General features: G+C 40.0%; 1 protein-coding gene across 3 annotated transcripts in view; it reads right to left on the reverse strand.

Annotated features, from left to right (window-relative positions):
- The window catches only part of tbc1d4 (TBC1 domain family, member 4), a 139992-nt gene that overhangs the window by 48283 nt on the left and 74910 nt on the right, over positions 1-16799 (reverse strand). For all 3 annotated transcript variants that reach the window (XM_042334375.1, XM_042334376.1, XM_042334374.1), the window contains exons 4-9: positions 11929-12018; positions 10596-10700; positions 9104-9236; positions 7990-8081; positions 7181-7291; positions 2965-3084 (exon numbers count right to left, since the gene is read on the reverse strand). In XM_042334375.1, coding sequence (XP_042190309.1) covers positions 2965-3084; positions 7181-7291; positions 7990-8081; positions 9104-9236; positions 10596-10700; positions 11929-12018 — 651 coding nt within the window. The remainder of the gene's footprint in view (positions 1-2964; positions 3085-7180; positions 7292-7989; positions 8082-9103; positions 9237-10595; positions 10701-11928; positions 12019-16799) is intronic.

Here is a 16799-nt window from a genome sequence, read left to right on the forward strand (position 1 = left end):
CAAACAGTCGTAGATTGAAAATGACCAATTTCTTATTGTTTTTGGTTTTTGGAGGGATTATTATTAGGCTCTGTGTGGAGTAAGGAAACTTGCCCAAGGTGTCGCCCTGCCTGGAATTGAACTCAGGTCTCTCACTTGCAAAGCGAGTGCTCTAACCACTGAGCTACAGGACTCGTTATTACATCTTATCACACTCAATGGTGTGATAAGATGTAATAACGAATGTAAGGATTATCATCCTATCCAATCATAAATCCTCCTAAGGGTCACTAAACAAAATTATTCTTTCCATGTTGTAGACTTGCATAGCTTTGTCGCTCAAAAGCGCAAGGTATTTCCTACAAATTGGCACTGTTTTTCCCCCTAATTCCATCCAAATGCGTGTGAGCCGGATGTTATAGTGAGGTGAATGGGGAAGTTTTCGGAGTCTCTACCCACTAATCACTATTCTCTTCTCAATGACTCTGATTCTGGGAGATGATCATTGCCATGTTGTTAAAATCTATGCCTTAATACCAATTCATTAGAATGGATAACTACTATAATCTACAAGCAAACATGAATTGAACATCAAATGCTCACTTGCTGAGACTGGCAAAGTGAAGCATTTACCTGAATGAGCTATGTTGATGGTATGTGCAAGGGCAATAGATGGCAACAGTACAAAAACACAGAAAATAGTACTTTGTGCTTGCTCCACTAATGATTCATTCAGTGCAATGGGCAGCCAAATGAGTAAGTGGTGACTAATTTGTTCTTAAAGATCAGATTTCAAACCATGATATTAAGATCTTGTGTGCAATGTGATAAAAAGAAAGCTCTCCCTACTCTAAAACTGTGATATTTCAATGTTGTTTCAAAAAATATAAATTTATTTAAGGAATCTTATCTAATCAAATGCAAGAGCTAATATTTCACTTCATAACATTTAACTAGATCTGTTTTCTGTGTGATGTGATGATTTTTAACACAGTAAATTCCCGTTCTCTCCTGCAAAAAAAGTAGACATTTAATATTTTGTATTAACACAAGAATGAAAATCAAACCCTGAGTTTCTATTAACAGTGTCATCCATTAAATTGGGGATGGGAACTGCAACCAATGTCTACTCCAGAGGCATATTTCACTGACCTTAAGTACATTTATCAACATTAGAATTCTTAAATTTGATGTAGCATCTTATCACGTTGTCAAGACTTCTCAAAGAATCTCACAGGACTCATTGTAGAATGCAGAAACTGTGAATTTTGTAAGCAAATTCAGCAACCAATTTGTGCACAGCAATGTCTCAAAGAAAGCCATGAAGTGAATCACCAATTTTATTACTGCGATCGTTGACCATGACACTGGGAGAAATTCCTTTCTCTTTTCGAATAGAGCCATGAGATCTTTATCATCAATCCGAACAGGAAGACAGGACTTCAGTTTAGCTTCTCACCTGAAATATGGTTCCTCTGACAATATAATGCTTCCCTCGCACTGCATTGGAATGTCAGCCAAAACATCTGAGCTCAAAGTCAAGACAAGGGGCTTAAACCTATAACCTTCTTACTCAGAAGGGAGAATGCTACCAACTGGCACATTGATAGTCGAGCATGCCCAATTCTCAACTGATCAGCAAAACAAGCGCTTCTACTCATCACACAGATCACTACACTGAACTGCAGCAAAGCAATGATCAGAGAATCCCTCCCCGATATTCCAAAAGCTTTTCTTCAATAGAACAATACCGTAAATATTAAGCAAGGATCAGTCAGTGACACGCTATTCTGCTCGATATTAACCCATGCACTACTTTTAATCAAACAGCCTTATCCACTTTCATGCAGTTCCATTCATTTGCATTATCAACTACAACAACAACTTGCATTTATGTGGGGTAGCGTCTCAGAGCGCTTGATGGTCAGCAGCACATCTGATGTAAATAAGATATTTATTGATGTAAATATCTTTGTAATAACATTTCTCCTTTTTTTAAGACTTCCTTACCTAAAAGGTGAAAAACAGTATTAAAATTAGTGCGAGTGTCAAATGTTATTGGATTTAACTTATCTGACACATGCTCGTCAAGTAGAAAGGTTTCCTTTGCCCTTGCTTTATCAAACAAAGCAGACAGATTTTTGAGCAAATCATTTTGAGGTAAATACAATATGTATTAAAATGTAGAACACATTTAAAATTTAGTTTAGAATGTAGATTTGTTTCAGGCTGGCTGCACCACAGAATTGTAACCAATCACCATTTCTTCAACAATTGAAACAAGACTTAGATGAACAATTATTATTAATAGTAAAAATAATAATAAAGCTAGATGTTGATTCCAATCACATCAAGGATGTTATTTCCATCTAGCTTTATTTTTAGTGTGACTGAACTCTCTGCCACAATCCCTCCTCCTTCCACCCTCCGTCCCCATTTTCATATCAAGGCTGAAGAATTTCTTCTTCCACCATGCTTACAGTGACCTCCCCCCTCCACAGCGTCAGGCTAAGCCACTGTTAAGCGCTCTGAGACGCTATCCCGAGTGAAGGCCACTGTATAAATGCAAATTGTTGTTAATATTATCACTAGGGCTGAGGGCAAGGCACAATACCCGTACTTTTAAGACCTCATCAACAATGCTCATTTAATTTTTTTTCTTTATGATTAACTGTGACCTCCTCCAGTATTGGTGCTTCAGAGCAAAGGAGGTGCTGGTTTATCCAATGCTCTTAACTCTCCACCTCGTACTGCACATTGGTACTTAGAACACTGTAATACATGGTAGATCTGATTGACAGTTGGCACATCATGGCGATATAATAATAGATCTTTAATATTAGCTGACACCAAATGATTATTGCTGCCTCGAAAGGAGTCATTCAATGTAGCTTTAACATTCTGTAAAACAGAAGACGCCCCTTTTCTCTATTCCTTCCACCTCCTCCATAAAACAAGCCAGTACCATCTCCACTCCATTCTTACCCGTGAGAAGATATTTTCCAGGGAGGTGGTTAAGGATTTCCTCGCCTTGTTTTTCAGAACATCGAGTTTGAACCTGCCTGTGCTTGCCGAGTGCTCTGGGATCATGCTGTTTGGTACATTCTGAGAAAAAGCAAAACAGAGTTACGTAGCTGAGACCAGAAAGAATCAGATTGTGAACAAATCCACTCAGCCATGCAACCCAGGTAAAATCAAGTTTGAACAGAGAACACCCCATTACATCCCTGAACCAACGAAAGATCTTATGTCAATCAATTGGCTGCCGCTTTTGCCCACAGAATACAGTCAATCCACTTTACAATATAATTCTGTGAAGCACTTTGAGACGTCTCAACGCTGTGATATATCAAATGCAAGGATTATTATTACTAACAATCTTTTTCTCTTAGATGCCAATTAATCTGTGTAGTTCCACTTTTTTTTTGAGGTGGGTGGGGGGACAGAACCTGCAGTTTCTACTCAATCTGAATTTCAAAATTGCCCTTTCTATTAGTAGATATACGTGAACTCAGGGTGCACACTCGCTGGACCGCAAGGACCAAGGATGTTGAACTATGTCATCCTCAAGAGCAAAGATTATTCAACCAGTGATCTGACCTCACCTTCCACAATATGAAGCATAATATATAAAGTTCATTACTCAGTGTTAAGTCACAGCAAAAATGTATCTCAGGGTGCTGATGCTTTTGATGTCTGTTCCTTTATCAACAATGATTGATTGTTTTAAGTCCCCCTTTATTAATCCCACTCCTCAGCTATTTCCCCCAAACCCTCAGTATATTACAATGCTGGGGGTTATTCGGCTCCTTTCTAAATTATTCTACTGACATTGTCTCAATAGCTATTTGTGGTAATGAATTTCACACCCACAAGTTCCAAAAATCCTCAGAATGAACAAATTCCTTCATTTGTGCTAAAATTCCTGAGACTGTGCCCCCACTGATTTCTCCAACTAAATGAAATAGTTCTTCTCTATTTAACTTCTCGTGACCCTTTGTAAATTTCACGCTGAAACCCCTACTTGCCACCAGTTTGATTTACGCTGTATATTTGAGTCCTTAACCTTCCATTTCTCTCCATGTGACAGGCAACATCTCTGCCACAGATAAGATTCAGATGGGGGGTGGGAGAAAAGGCTTTCCCAGAGCTAAAACACTGCTCTTCGGAGCTATGAATGGTTGCTCTGCCCTCCCCACGTATACACAAACCATGTGGCAAAATACTCTTGGATCACAGATCACAGATGAGTTTGCTCACCAACATATAACACTACTAATACTGAATACCTTTCTTTTTTTAAAAAAAAAGTTCTCACTCCTATTACCAAATCAAGTGGACCAAGAGGAATGGGAAACATTTTCAACTAATATTAAAGTTTGGAATAGATGTGATAATGCAGATAAAACAAACTGGTCAATTAATGTTGAAATGTAGGACAGAAAATAGAAGAGGTGATAGAATAGGAGGAGAAAAAAGGATGACAGGCCAAGCAGAATTAAAATGCTTTTGACCCTCCTCTTCAACCATGCTTTCGATCGCTCTGCTTCCCCCCTGCCCTCCATCCTCCCTGACCCCCAGCCCGGGTCTGAAACTCTGTCTGTCCAGCGCCTTGGGACGTGCTCCCGACGTGAAAGGCTCTATACAAATGCAATTTTGTTGTTGTTGTAAAAAGTGTTTCAAAGCACTGAAAGGAATGAAGCCTGAACAAGACAAGCACGACCCATAGACCCATGTGAATTATGAAGGTCGGGTCACACATTTGACTATTTTTTTTAAGTCTGCAATTGGCCCTGGAGGAACACTTTGGTAGTTGCCAAGATTCTGTTCATAACTTCAGTGGAGTTTTGATATATATTCATATTTAATTTTTGGCAGTAGGGCTGTTATTCTTTCCATCCAGAAGGTGACATGGTTTCTGACTTTTTATGGTGATGATCACATTGTACAGACTCATTTCAATTAAGAAGAACAAAGAAAACACGGATAAAGAAAAGACCATTTGGATCGTCAAGCCCTGAAAACTAAGCCTATTATGACCTTCACTCCACTCATTTGCATCAGTATAGAGTCCTGGAACCCACAAACAAAACCTGTGGTATACTCAGCCACACAGACAATCTGCACTATCCAACCTCGACTGCTTCCCTCTACAAACAAATTTAAAGTCATTTTGGCTGGAGTAGAATAATTCTTAATGTTTTGCAGCACGCATTTGTAAGAACTTGAAACATAAAGACAACAATAATCAGCAACGACAATTATAGCTAAAAATAATCAGAACAACAATTAAAATAGGAAGAAAATAGTAAAAGGAATAAAGTTACACTGAAAAAGGGCAGAGAGAGAATAGAGAAGTAAATAAGAGGAAAGTGACAGGATGATGGGCAAAGATAATGTCTATTATTTATTCTGGATATTTGAGTAGCTGTAACACTCTAATGTTAGTATTTTTCTTGGTGTCCTAGTTTGCGTGCTGAAAATGTACATAACTGTCCAATGTTCACTGAGACAACAGTTACTCTGCAGACCTGCTAGAAATCTAAGGGTTATAGTAATGGTATTTTTTTTTAAACTGAGCCTATAAACCTAACCTCATCCCTCCAGTAGGCAAGTTTGTTAAAAATGCTTTTTAAAAAAAACCAGCCCCCTCAGCTCCTACCAGGTCCCTCATCCTACATTACTTTGCCCCCATCTCTCCTTCCTCCCTCGCATCCTCCATCACCCTGATGAAACCCACCACCGGCTGCCTCGACCCCCTCCCCACCCAGCTGCTGATCACCCAGCTCCCCATCCTCTGCCCACTGCTGCAGACATCATTAATCAGTCCCTGTCCTCAGGATCAGTCCCACGACCCATCAAAACCTCCATCATCAGCCCCTCCTCAAAAAACTTACCCTCGACCCCTCCAACCTCGACCATTACCACCCTATCTCAAACCTGACCTTCCTATCCGAAGCTTTGGAATGCATTGTTGCCAACCAACTTTGGGCACACCTCTCCCTCCACTCCCTACTAGAAACCCTCCAGTCTGGTTTCCACCCTGCCCACAGTATAGATACAGCACTCATGATCATCACAAACGATGTCCTCTCTCTGTGACCAAGGCTCCTTCTGCCTCCTCCTCCTCCTGGACCTCTCCACCGGGTTCGACAGTCAATCACGCCATCCTCCTCCACTGCCAGCACTACATTTCCATAAATGGTTTTCCTTCTCACCAACCGGTCACCTGCGGGGTACCGCAAGACCCCATCCTTGGCCTCCTTCCCTTCCTCATCTATATGCTCCCTCTCGGTGCTGTCATCCACAGACACGGGTTAACCTCCAGATGCATGTTGATGACACTCAACTCTATTTTTCCTCCTGCAGCTGCGACCCCCAGTCCTCTGATGTTCTGTCAGCTTGTCTGACACACATCAAGGCCTGGATGAGTGCAAATTTCTTGCAGTTAAACATCAACAAGACAGAAGCCATACTCTTTGCTCCCGTCGACGTCTTCTGCCTGCAATTCAGACCTCCTCAACCTACCCAATCTGACCTTAAAACTCTCTGAACCCGTGCGCAACGGCGTCAGATTCGATCCCCAGTTATCCTTCCTCCCTCACATCCGGTCTCTGACCAGGACCACCTTCCTCCACCTCCACCACATTGCCCATGTCTGACAACACCTCACTCCACAAGCTGCCAAAACCCTTGTCCACGCCTTCGTCACCTCTTGGCTGAACTACTCAAACGCCCTCCTCCCCCTGGATTGGCATCGGGCTCCACCATTGTTAAGCGCTCTGGGACGCCGCTTGCCGGGGAGAGCCCTATATAAATGTAAGTGAAGATTGTTGTAATTTGTTGACGTTTGTTGTTGTTGTAAAGCGTTATTTTTATTCATTATAGAGGGAAAAAAGGGGAGAGTAAACTGAATTCCAGAATGTCTTGGCCTGGCATTGGCATCTCGCACAGGGAACCCATCAATATGGATTGAATTGCACAAACTCTGCTTCAGCGCAATTTGGTTTCAGAGTAGAGTTCTCGCAAGTCAATGGACCCTCCATGATGTTTCTGTACAGGGCACATCCCATAGTACTTTCCCTGATACTTGTACTATTTACCCTGTGGTTCAAGCGTTTTTNCAACCCCACTTCCCATTGTTTCAGACTCTAACACAGAAAGTCCAGAGAATGTAAAGATGTAAAGAGAAGAACAATACCACAGGAGTTTCTCCGAGGTGCATGTGGGTTTTCTGTTTGGTCTCACATATCTGTCTCAACATAAGAATCACCAGTTCATTCTCATCTTGGTCGTCAGTTGGCTTCATTTTCTGTGAAGACAATTCATCAATATTTACCATCAGAGACCCAGAAATCTTTCAAGAAATGGGTACTTGTTGGAAATGTTTTTAATCATACTAAATATTCTGTATTGTAAGCTATTTAATTTTGAATGACTGGACTGTTGTCACTTGAAAGCATTTCTGTTATTCTCATTGTGATACTAGAAGGGAAAATTAATCTGGGACTTGATGTACAATTAAATTCTAATCAAGATTTGAACAGTGTAGATGGAAAGTAAATTGCCATTTAATAAGAAGCCTGAAACTAATATATTGGCAAACATCACTCTCATATTCCCATCACAATACAGATCAATCAAGTTAACTGTCAGTTCAATGAGACTGAGGTCGACCTTCAACAGATCAATGCGTTGGAATGGATAAATAGGTAAGGTTTGCACAGTGAGGTATAAAGCAACCTACCATAGGGTGACGAAAAAGCTCGACGCTTGACTCACAGTCAGGCACAACTCTGTCTGTTAAGGCATGAAGTGGCCCTGAGCTTCTAGTCAAGCTGTGTACAGAGTCAGCAGCTTGTTCTCTTGGGCTCCCAACTGAATGAGAGAGCTGCAATGGTCAGGAAACTCTTACAAAAATAAAAAGAGCCAAAAAACCACTGACTGAACCCTATGAAACCTGATACTTAAAGGGGACTAACTTCACGAAAATAATGCTGAAACCTATACCTGAACACGCTCGAAAATATCTGCTTGCTCATTGTCACTCAACAAGGAGAGCTGTCTCTGTATGACAAGTTTGGCTCTTGGTGGGTATAGACCTAGAACACACAATGGGGTAAATAGATAAGCATCAACAATGCACTAGTCATTCGTTTCAAATGTTGTAAAGAGACTGCTGTTATTTTGTTGGTCTCGATTACAACAATTTAAGTATTACAATACTTTAAGAATTCACAGCAACATCATTTACATCACCAGTCTTCTACTGTTAACCAAAGTTATGGTGAAACTACTGCCCTTTTTAGAATTGTTTCTAGGTGCACACTGGCACTGTTTTCTCCTATTACCATTTCTCTATAATACAACAGTGGTGTGAACATTGCAACATAATAGTAACTGTACTAAACTGGCATTAAAAAGCTCTCCATTCCAGGTTTCATGCTGGTCCACATCTGTGGTGTAAACACTAAAACTGCAGAAAAGCACTGCAATTATCTTGTTCACCTTTGACTTGTCCTATCACATAGCTGCCAATTTGAATGAGTTCTCAATTTTGCAGTGTATGTGTATGTGAGAATCATTATCAGAGTTGTGTGGAGAGCATTAAGGATGATCCGCAGGGTTTGGGAGATAAGTTATGAACAATGATTAGATAAGATGAGGCTCTTCAGCGTTGAGAGACATCTGCTGGGGACAGCCTCAATTGTCTAGTGCTAAAACTGCAACTTACAGACAAGAAACTCTGGTTTGAATCCCAGTCAATGCTGAGTTTGCAGGTCTCAGCCGGGGCTGAATTAGCCCCAGCCTTCCCTAGGTGAGGGAGGATAAACCCAAGCAAGGTTCCGTCCGACTTTTTGTCCATCTTCAGTATCCCCTATTGGTGGTAACTATGAGGGGAGAGATCAGGCTCAGCTGTGATGCCCCCTACAGGCAAATAGTCTGCCGACACTCACTGCCAAGCCTCACATGTGAACAATACCCACTTGGATGGGCTACTCAAGGGAAATCAGTGCCCATAGAGCTTCACTCAGGTTCAGGCAGACAAACCAGGAGCAAAGAGGCATAGAGCAGCGAGGAGAAAGTTTTTAAAAACAGCACACTCAATTTTTTTTCTACTTACCTTCAATCCTTTCACACAGTTTGTGTAAATAATGCATAGGACAGGCTTCACACAGTTTGACCTGAGTCTTAGCGTTCTGAAGGGCAGCAGCAGTGCTGAAGGCCTGTTTTAGAGTCAGCATGACTTCATCCACCTGTCAAGACAGAGAGTTCAAATGGATCAGACCCCAACCTGCTCCAAAGTTGCACCAGTTTTTGAAGGTGGGCTCAACATTGTCCTCTATGTAAAAAAAACTAACCAAATACAAAGAAATACACATAATATAAATTTACATTAATACAGCATTTTATATGTCGGGAGAGCATCCCAAAGTGCTTTGACACTGCTGATTGGGCACCCAAGTTGGGGTTGGGGGCCAAGAGGAGAAAGATGACCTAAGGTACGACAATGAGATATGTGATGAAAATAAAAATGTCATAAACTAGAAAATACTCTTGTTTTTCTTCTGCTTATGTGATCATTTCTTCAAATATTTGAATAAGTATAGATATCCATTATTGGAGCTAATACTGGGAAGCATTTATTGGAGCTAATACTGGGAAGCGTTACTGAGGTGTAACTGAGGTGTTAGGAAGCTATGTTTAATAAACACACTGTTGAAGTGGAAAACAAAAAACAAATGAAAGTGCTCCTCAAATGACTCAGCCAATGTATACAGTCAGTGGTTGAGCTAGACAGACTACAACACAGCAGGTTTGTTCTCTGGTCTATGCTGTCCTAACCGATCTGTCGGGGAGTCACTAAGGGAACAACAATTGACCTCAACAAACCAGGTTAGGCAGGAGACGAAATTAAATAGAGTATTGACCACTTATGGCTAATAAATAACTTTTGTTTGCATGTGAGTGTTGGGCGAGGGCAGCTCCGTATTCTTGAATGATCTGTAAACACTCACCATCAAGATTTGCAAATGAATAATGGCCACTTGGACCAAGATATTGGTATTGTACCACAATAGAAGAGAAAAAACACCTTAAGAGGAGAACAAATGATAAAAATTGGAGAAAAGAAAAACAAGATCTGAGCAGCAACTGAATATGCTTCAGAGCAACATTAATCTGATCACATGTGTTGTATCACCCAGCTCCTTCATGCAGGAATAAACAAATTATCATCTGAGATTTAAATCAGAACTTCTGGTCATATTTTTTGACCTCTGAAGACCACTACGACAATTATAGATGTCAATATACTGCACACAAACCACTGAGCAACATCACAAGTTATTCTTAAAATAAATTTTCATCAATTGACTGAGCACTGCAGTTCCTTTAAGAACAACAACAAAAAGATTACATTTGTATAGCGCCTTTCACGTCAGGAGGACGTCCCAAGTCCCATTAGTAAATGCTACCACATGGTAACTATGATGTGGATGGTTAATAACTTCTGACAGGGCACCTTCGACGTCACAAGTATAAAGGCATTACTGACAGGAGATTTTCTTTGGATGTTTGGAAACTCAAATTTGCTCCCACACTAAGGCACTTACCAGTGATTCACTGGCACACTGGAATACGTAGCACACATACTGATTTAATCCCGGTTCCACACATTCACGACAAATGAAGCCAAAATGGTCTACATGTTTTATACCCTGGGAAAATACAATAAAAAAAACACAATTATTAAGCTGCAAGTGAAGTAATCAATGCAAGAGAATATAAACCATTGACTTCAGATACACCCCATTGTTTGTACTTAATAATATTAATAATCTTTACCTTTGATATAGAGCTTTATCACATCTTCGAGACGTCTATCAAGTGAATTGACCATATATTTTGTGGGCGAAACGCGGCAGCCAATTGTGCACAGCAGTGTCCAATAAAAAGTCATGGACTGAAGTGACCAATTTATTATTTTTTTTGAAGGAATTATTACCGCTGGAAAAGCAATCGACCAATCGACTAACAACCAGGTTCCTACTTACTGCTGGATAAATAAAAGCATGTGGAGTAAGGAAACTTGCCCAACATTTCACCCTACCAGGAACTGAACCCAGGTCTCTCGCTTGCGAGGCGAGTGCTCTAACCACTGAGCTACAGAACTCCATGTATAAATATATAAACAAAGAAGAGCAGTACCAGTATATTCCATACTCCACGACACAAAATGATGAGTGGATACAGAAATATAATTTTGTCTAATGGATCAATAGATCACATTTTGCAGTGTCCGTCGTTGCAGGAATATGTACGTGTTAATCTAAAATCAACAATAATTTATTTAGAACTTGCATGTCAAGGGATTTTATTGTATTGAATATCAATAGTCTCACAAGGGAAACCTAAGAATAAAGAGATCCAGAGTCTAAAACAGTCCATAGACAGCATTTACTATTAAACCTGGCAGATTTATCAGCTCCATTAGCACTAATGACCATTAGATCTTCAATTATAACAAAGGCACACAAAGACCACAAACAGAGAAATACAAACATTTCAATAACATTTTATCTGATTCATTGTATTCAGTTTACATGGAATTCTGAACTTTTAAAATGTATCAGTTTATCTCTTCAATGTCCTTAGATAAAGCGACCACCTAGTGAACACACGTTAATAAAGATCAAGATGTTATAAATTGAATGCTGGTCTGTGCTGAGTTCGCTGATCTCGCTGAGTGAAGGTGTCGGATTTGGGGTTTGGATGCTACAACTGGATTCAGCATTCCTGGGTTCAGAAGATGAATACCCAGAATATGATTCCATTGACTGATCACTATCTAAAACCTCAGGCTAAAAGTGCATGAGAATAGGATGAGTCTTGATGAACTTAACCCTTACAGGTGCAAATCATACAATACGGCAGATAGGTACAAACCTGAGAACATGAGGAAATATTTTTGAAATTCTTTTCCAGTACAACTGTTTTGCTGTCGGGGCTGATGAGGTTAATTTCAAACCGTCCAATCTATAGATAAAGAATGCACAAATTATTTTCCCTGAAATGAAAACAAAAAGTGTCAACAATTTCTGCAAATATTAAGATGGCCGTCAGACATCAAGGCTTGTATAAACGCAAACTTTCCGCAGCTGAATGTTAACCAGATGGAAGCCACCTACTTGGCTCCTGTCAATGTCTTCTCGCCTGTAGCTCCAATCTCCTTAATCTCCCTGCCCTATCACTCAGGTATATTGAATCTGTGTGCAACCTAGGTGTCCTTCCTATCAGAACCTCTTTCCTCCACTCCACCACATTGCCCGCCTCCGATCAAATCTCACACCCACCGTAGGTGAAACCATTATCCATACATTTGTCAAGTCCTGCCTCAATTTTTCCAATGCCCTCCTCACCAGTCTCCAAGCTCCATTATTCATAATTCTAATTAATTCAAACCACCAGCCATATCTTCACCAGAATTAAACTCGGCACCCCCATCATCCCAGTCCATTGGCTTACTAATGCAGAACAGATCAATATCAAGATCCTCATATTCCAATACTAATGAGAATGGTAATCATGCCCTGGCACCTTCCTACTTACACCCCACTTCTCTATCCGCCACCTTCACTCAGCTAGCTCTGGCCTCCTGCATATCCTCTGCTCCACCATCAGTGGGCATGCCATTACGCCTCGAGACTCTGAAATTCTCTGCCATGCACAGAGTACAGAATACTCGGCAATGTAGAGTTTGAAGTGTGCAACAGAGGAACGCGAGTGTCAGTGCACAACAGAAATGTAAACAACTTTTAAACAAGACAATGTTCTAAATGAAAATCTTCAGGGAAATAGGTGCTGGCGGCATGGTTGTGCTGCAGTTTCACAAGGCTGTTGCACAGAGGAGTGGGGCACAGGTTCACAACCAAATATTTCCCAAATGGTTAGTTTTCCAAACATTGAACTGAGTCACTGTGTTGGGATTGCCAGGCACTTCTACATTGGGAGACAGAAAAGGAAATCAGAGAGACAGTCCTGACACTTTGGCCAGCAATTTCTGCTTTAAAGTTACAGTTGGTGGTTTACACAACCTCATAACCTTACAAAATATGTCCCATTTTATCCTTCCTGTTTGAAAGCATTTACCTTATATTCCATATCAACAATTCAAGAAGATAAAATTGACCATTTATGCTGCTCAAAGCTATCCTGAATATTTATTTTTAAACTGCACAGTAAAACTGTCAGCTGGAAGCTGGAAAACACGGGGTTGTCTCTGAATTGTGCCCAGCACACTAATAATAATAATAATCCTTGCATTTGATATAGCGCTTTTCACATCTTCTAGACGTCTCAAAGCGCTTCACAGAATAGACTGTAAAGTGAATTGACTGTATATTTGTGGGCGAAATGCAGCAGCCAATTACGCACAGCAGTGTCCTACAAAGTCCTGGATTGAAATGACCCATTTATCATTTTTTTTTGAGGGATTATTATCAGGCATGTGGAGTAAGGAAACTTGCCCAAGGTTTCACCCTGAAGGTAATCAAACCCAGGTCTCTCGCTTGCAAAGCGAGTGCTCTAACCACTGAGCTACAGGACTCCACAATTTGATGCACTATCAAGAGTAGGCTATGCTTCCTTTAATTCTCCTTGTGTTTATAATGTAATGTGCTTCTGATTATAGAATAGAACACACAGAAGGCTCGGTATGAACCCCTTTGATAAACTTGTGCCTTTCCACATTGAGTCACTGTCTTTCATATTGTTATTTCTGCTGCACATTTAATCCCCAATTAGCTGATCATAGCCAGACTGGTCACGGATTACAGTATTAAGGATTCTATGTCCTGATGTTGGAAAGTAGAAGTGTCAGGTTCAGAGTCTGACCCTGTCTCTCCTTTCCCCTCCTCCCCACTCATTGTTATCCAGTGGACTTGTTGGGAAGTACATGTGTGTTGTTGTTGTTCAGAGCACAAAACAGCCTTGATGTGACTACAGTTGAATGGCTATTCGACTGCTATCAGGAGTCAATTTGACTGAGTTGGCAGAATATTTGCCTTAGATTAGATTTAAAGGTTGTGAGTTGAAACCGCATGTCAAGATGTAAACTCATAGTTCAAACTGACCTTCTAGTTTGGCCTTGTGGTTAGCCTATCAGATGAGACATTAAACCAAGCATCAGTCTGTGTTTTCTCGAATAAATATTTATAGTCTTTCAAATCGGAAGGATGTCTCAAAGCACTTCACGCAGCTGACTATGAGCTGAAGTGCTCGTGGGAGGGGAGGTGGTGCTATTTGAAAAGAGAAGGAAGTTTCTCTAGGTATCAACAATCCTCCAGATTAAATGATTCCCCACGTCATGAGTTTTTGCTGGATCAAATACTTGTTCCACCGGGAAAAAGGATTGATTACTTGAAATAATTTGCCATTAATAATGTAAATTAGGAAGTTAATATTAAATTAATGTATAGGTAGTATAAACATGAAAACTCCTGTTTATATTTATATCCAAATTCACTAAAACAGATTAATTTTACTTCTGTTGCTGGGGATTTGCTCATGCAGTTTAACTGCCAAATTTGCTTGCACAGCAGTCACTACACTTTAAAGTAATTCAATGTGCAAGATTATTAGAGGTCTTCATACATGATTATGTGCTTTATCAAATGCGAGTGTTATACGATAGTTTAAGTGCAGGATAGCTTAGGTAAGTTAAAGAGGCATTGTCTCAAGTTCACTGGAAGTAAAACAACAGCCTGTGTGTTAGTTTTGTAGCAACAGTGATATTTTCATGCAGCAGCAACTCCTCTCAATATCATTTGCATTGTCACATTGACAAACACTAGATATTTTACAAACACATTTGCACAAAGCACTTTAAGAGAGCTGAACAATTAAAAGAACCAAAACATGACTTTTAAACTGGCTAGGTTTTACTAGATTCTAAGCAGTCTGCAAATGACAGATTAGCATTTATAAATGTAGGGCACATTAGCTGCTGTTTAAGCAGTCTGAACATCTGAATTACATAAAGTACATTGCCAGTATTAAGCCAAGTATTATACACTTAACACTTCCAGAGATACATGATGTGGAGAGAATTTGTACTGTTTGAAATGATATATTTAAAATTGTCCCAATTGTCTCTATGCATCCAGCAATTTCTGCAAGGAAAGAAGGAAAAGTTGAGAATGAGTTGAATCTGCAACAGCTATGCCAGAGGATTGCAAACCCATCCTTTCTCCTGTAATATGTTATGTGCTGATGTAGGGAAAATAACCTAGACTGTGCCAATCATCCTGCTCAGTTGGCAACACTCTTGCCTCTGTAGGTTCAAGCCCCAGGTAATGACTTTGATACTCAAAGTGGTTCCAGGGAAGCATTTGGATAAGACATTAAAACAACGTCCCATCTGCCTGTTCAGGTGAACTTTAACCCTGCGGCACCATTCAAAAAGAGAAGAGAGTTTCTCCCAGTGTCCAGGCCAACATTTCCCCAGATAAAATAAATGTTTTTCACCTCTTGGCTGTTTGTGGTACACTGCTATATGCAAATTGGCTAGCATGTTTGCTTACAAATGCAGAGTCACTTCACAGAAAGCTTTGAGGAATTTGGCAGGATAAGACACCATATCAAATGCAAGTATTAAAATAATAGGAGCAGAGATTGGGGCAGACAAAACAGAGGGTTCATTGCTGCTTGTCTCTGGATTTCACTGGTAAAGACAGACTTTATTAGGAAGGTAATATATTCCCAAGTAAACTACAGTAGCAAAACTCTATCCAAACGCCCTGCAAACGTGTGCAGTGCCTCACAATGATGTACAGGATAGCTTCAAATTCTACCAGTAACAAATCTTTGGATTAATACTAAAAAGGGTTATTTTATCAAAAAGATTTTATTACATTTTATTTAGAAAATCCTGTTTTACGCTAACCCACACATTAGGGATCATCACTTTGTGCAATTTTTTCCTTTCACATAAATCATGCTTTTCTCTCCATCAAAGAATATTAAAATGTCTCACTTTGGTTTGCCAAAACTTGATCCCCATTGTAGGAGATATGACATTATTCCCAATTTCAGTATTCAATTCTTGCACCAGCAGAGGTCAGTATTCCCTGATTTCAGTCACCAACTTATTTCCACACTGGTTCAGACACTTTAATACATCAATTTGAGAGTCTTGGATGCCCAGATGTGAAAGGTGTTGGTAATTGGGTGACCTCCACATTGCTGCCATCATTAAAATGAGCTCAATCTCCATTTATATCCACTGACATCCATCAATCTAAAATACTCAAACTCTTCCTCTTTTAAGAGAAATAGAATGGTCAAGGGGAATGTGGGCCAGTTAAAGACAAATGTAGGTGAGACTATAACAGAAAATAAGGAAATGGCTGACTTGTCAAATAAATACTTTGCTACCGTTTTTACAGTAGACGATGAGGACAAAATACAAGCCAAACAGGGGAACCTAAAAATAAGTCAAAGTGAAATGCTGAATAAAATTAATGTAAATAAAAAGTGATAAGAGAAAATAATAAGCCTCAGGATAGACAAATCTCCAGGACCCGATAGTTTCCACCCCAGGTGTTAAAGGAAATAGGAAAGGAAACTGCAAATGCATTCATCATCATTTTTCAAAGCTCACTAGATTCGGGAATTGTGCCCTTAGATTGGAAAATTGTGAATGTCAACCCTTTATTTAAGAAGGGAGGGAGGGAGAAACCAGGAAACTACACACCTGTCATCTTAAGTCAGTTGTAGGGAAATTACTAGAATCCATCATCAGGGCAGAGTGACTCAAT

The sequence above is a fragment of the Callorhinchus milii genome, unplaced genomic scaffold, assembly GCF_018977255.1.
Source record: "Callorhinchus milii isolate IMCB2004 unplaced genomic scaffold, IMCB_Cmil_1.0 Scaffold4, whole genome shotgun sequence".
In the NCBI taxonomy this organism is placed as follows: Eukaryota; Metazoa; Chordata; class Chondrichthyes; order Chimaeriformes; family Callorhinchidae; genus Callorhinchus; species Callorhinchus milii.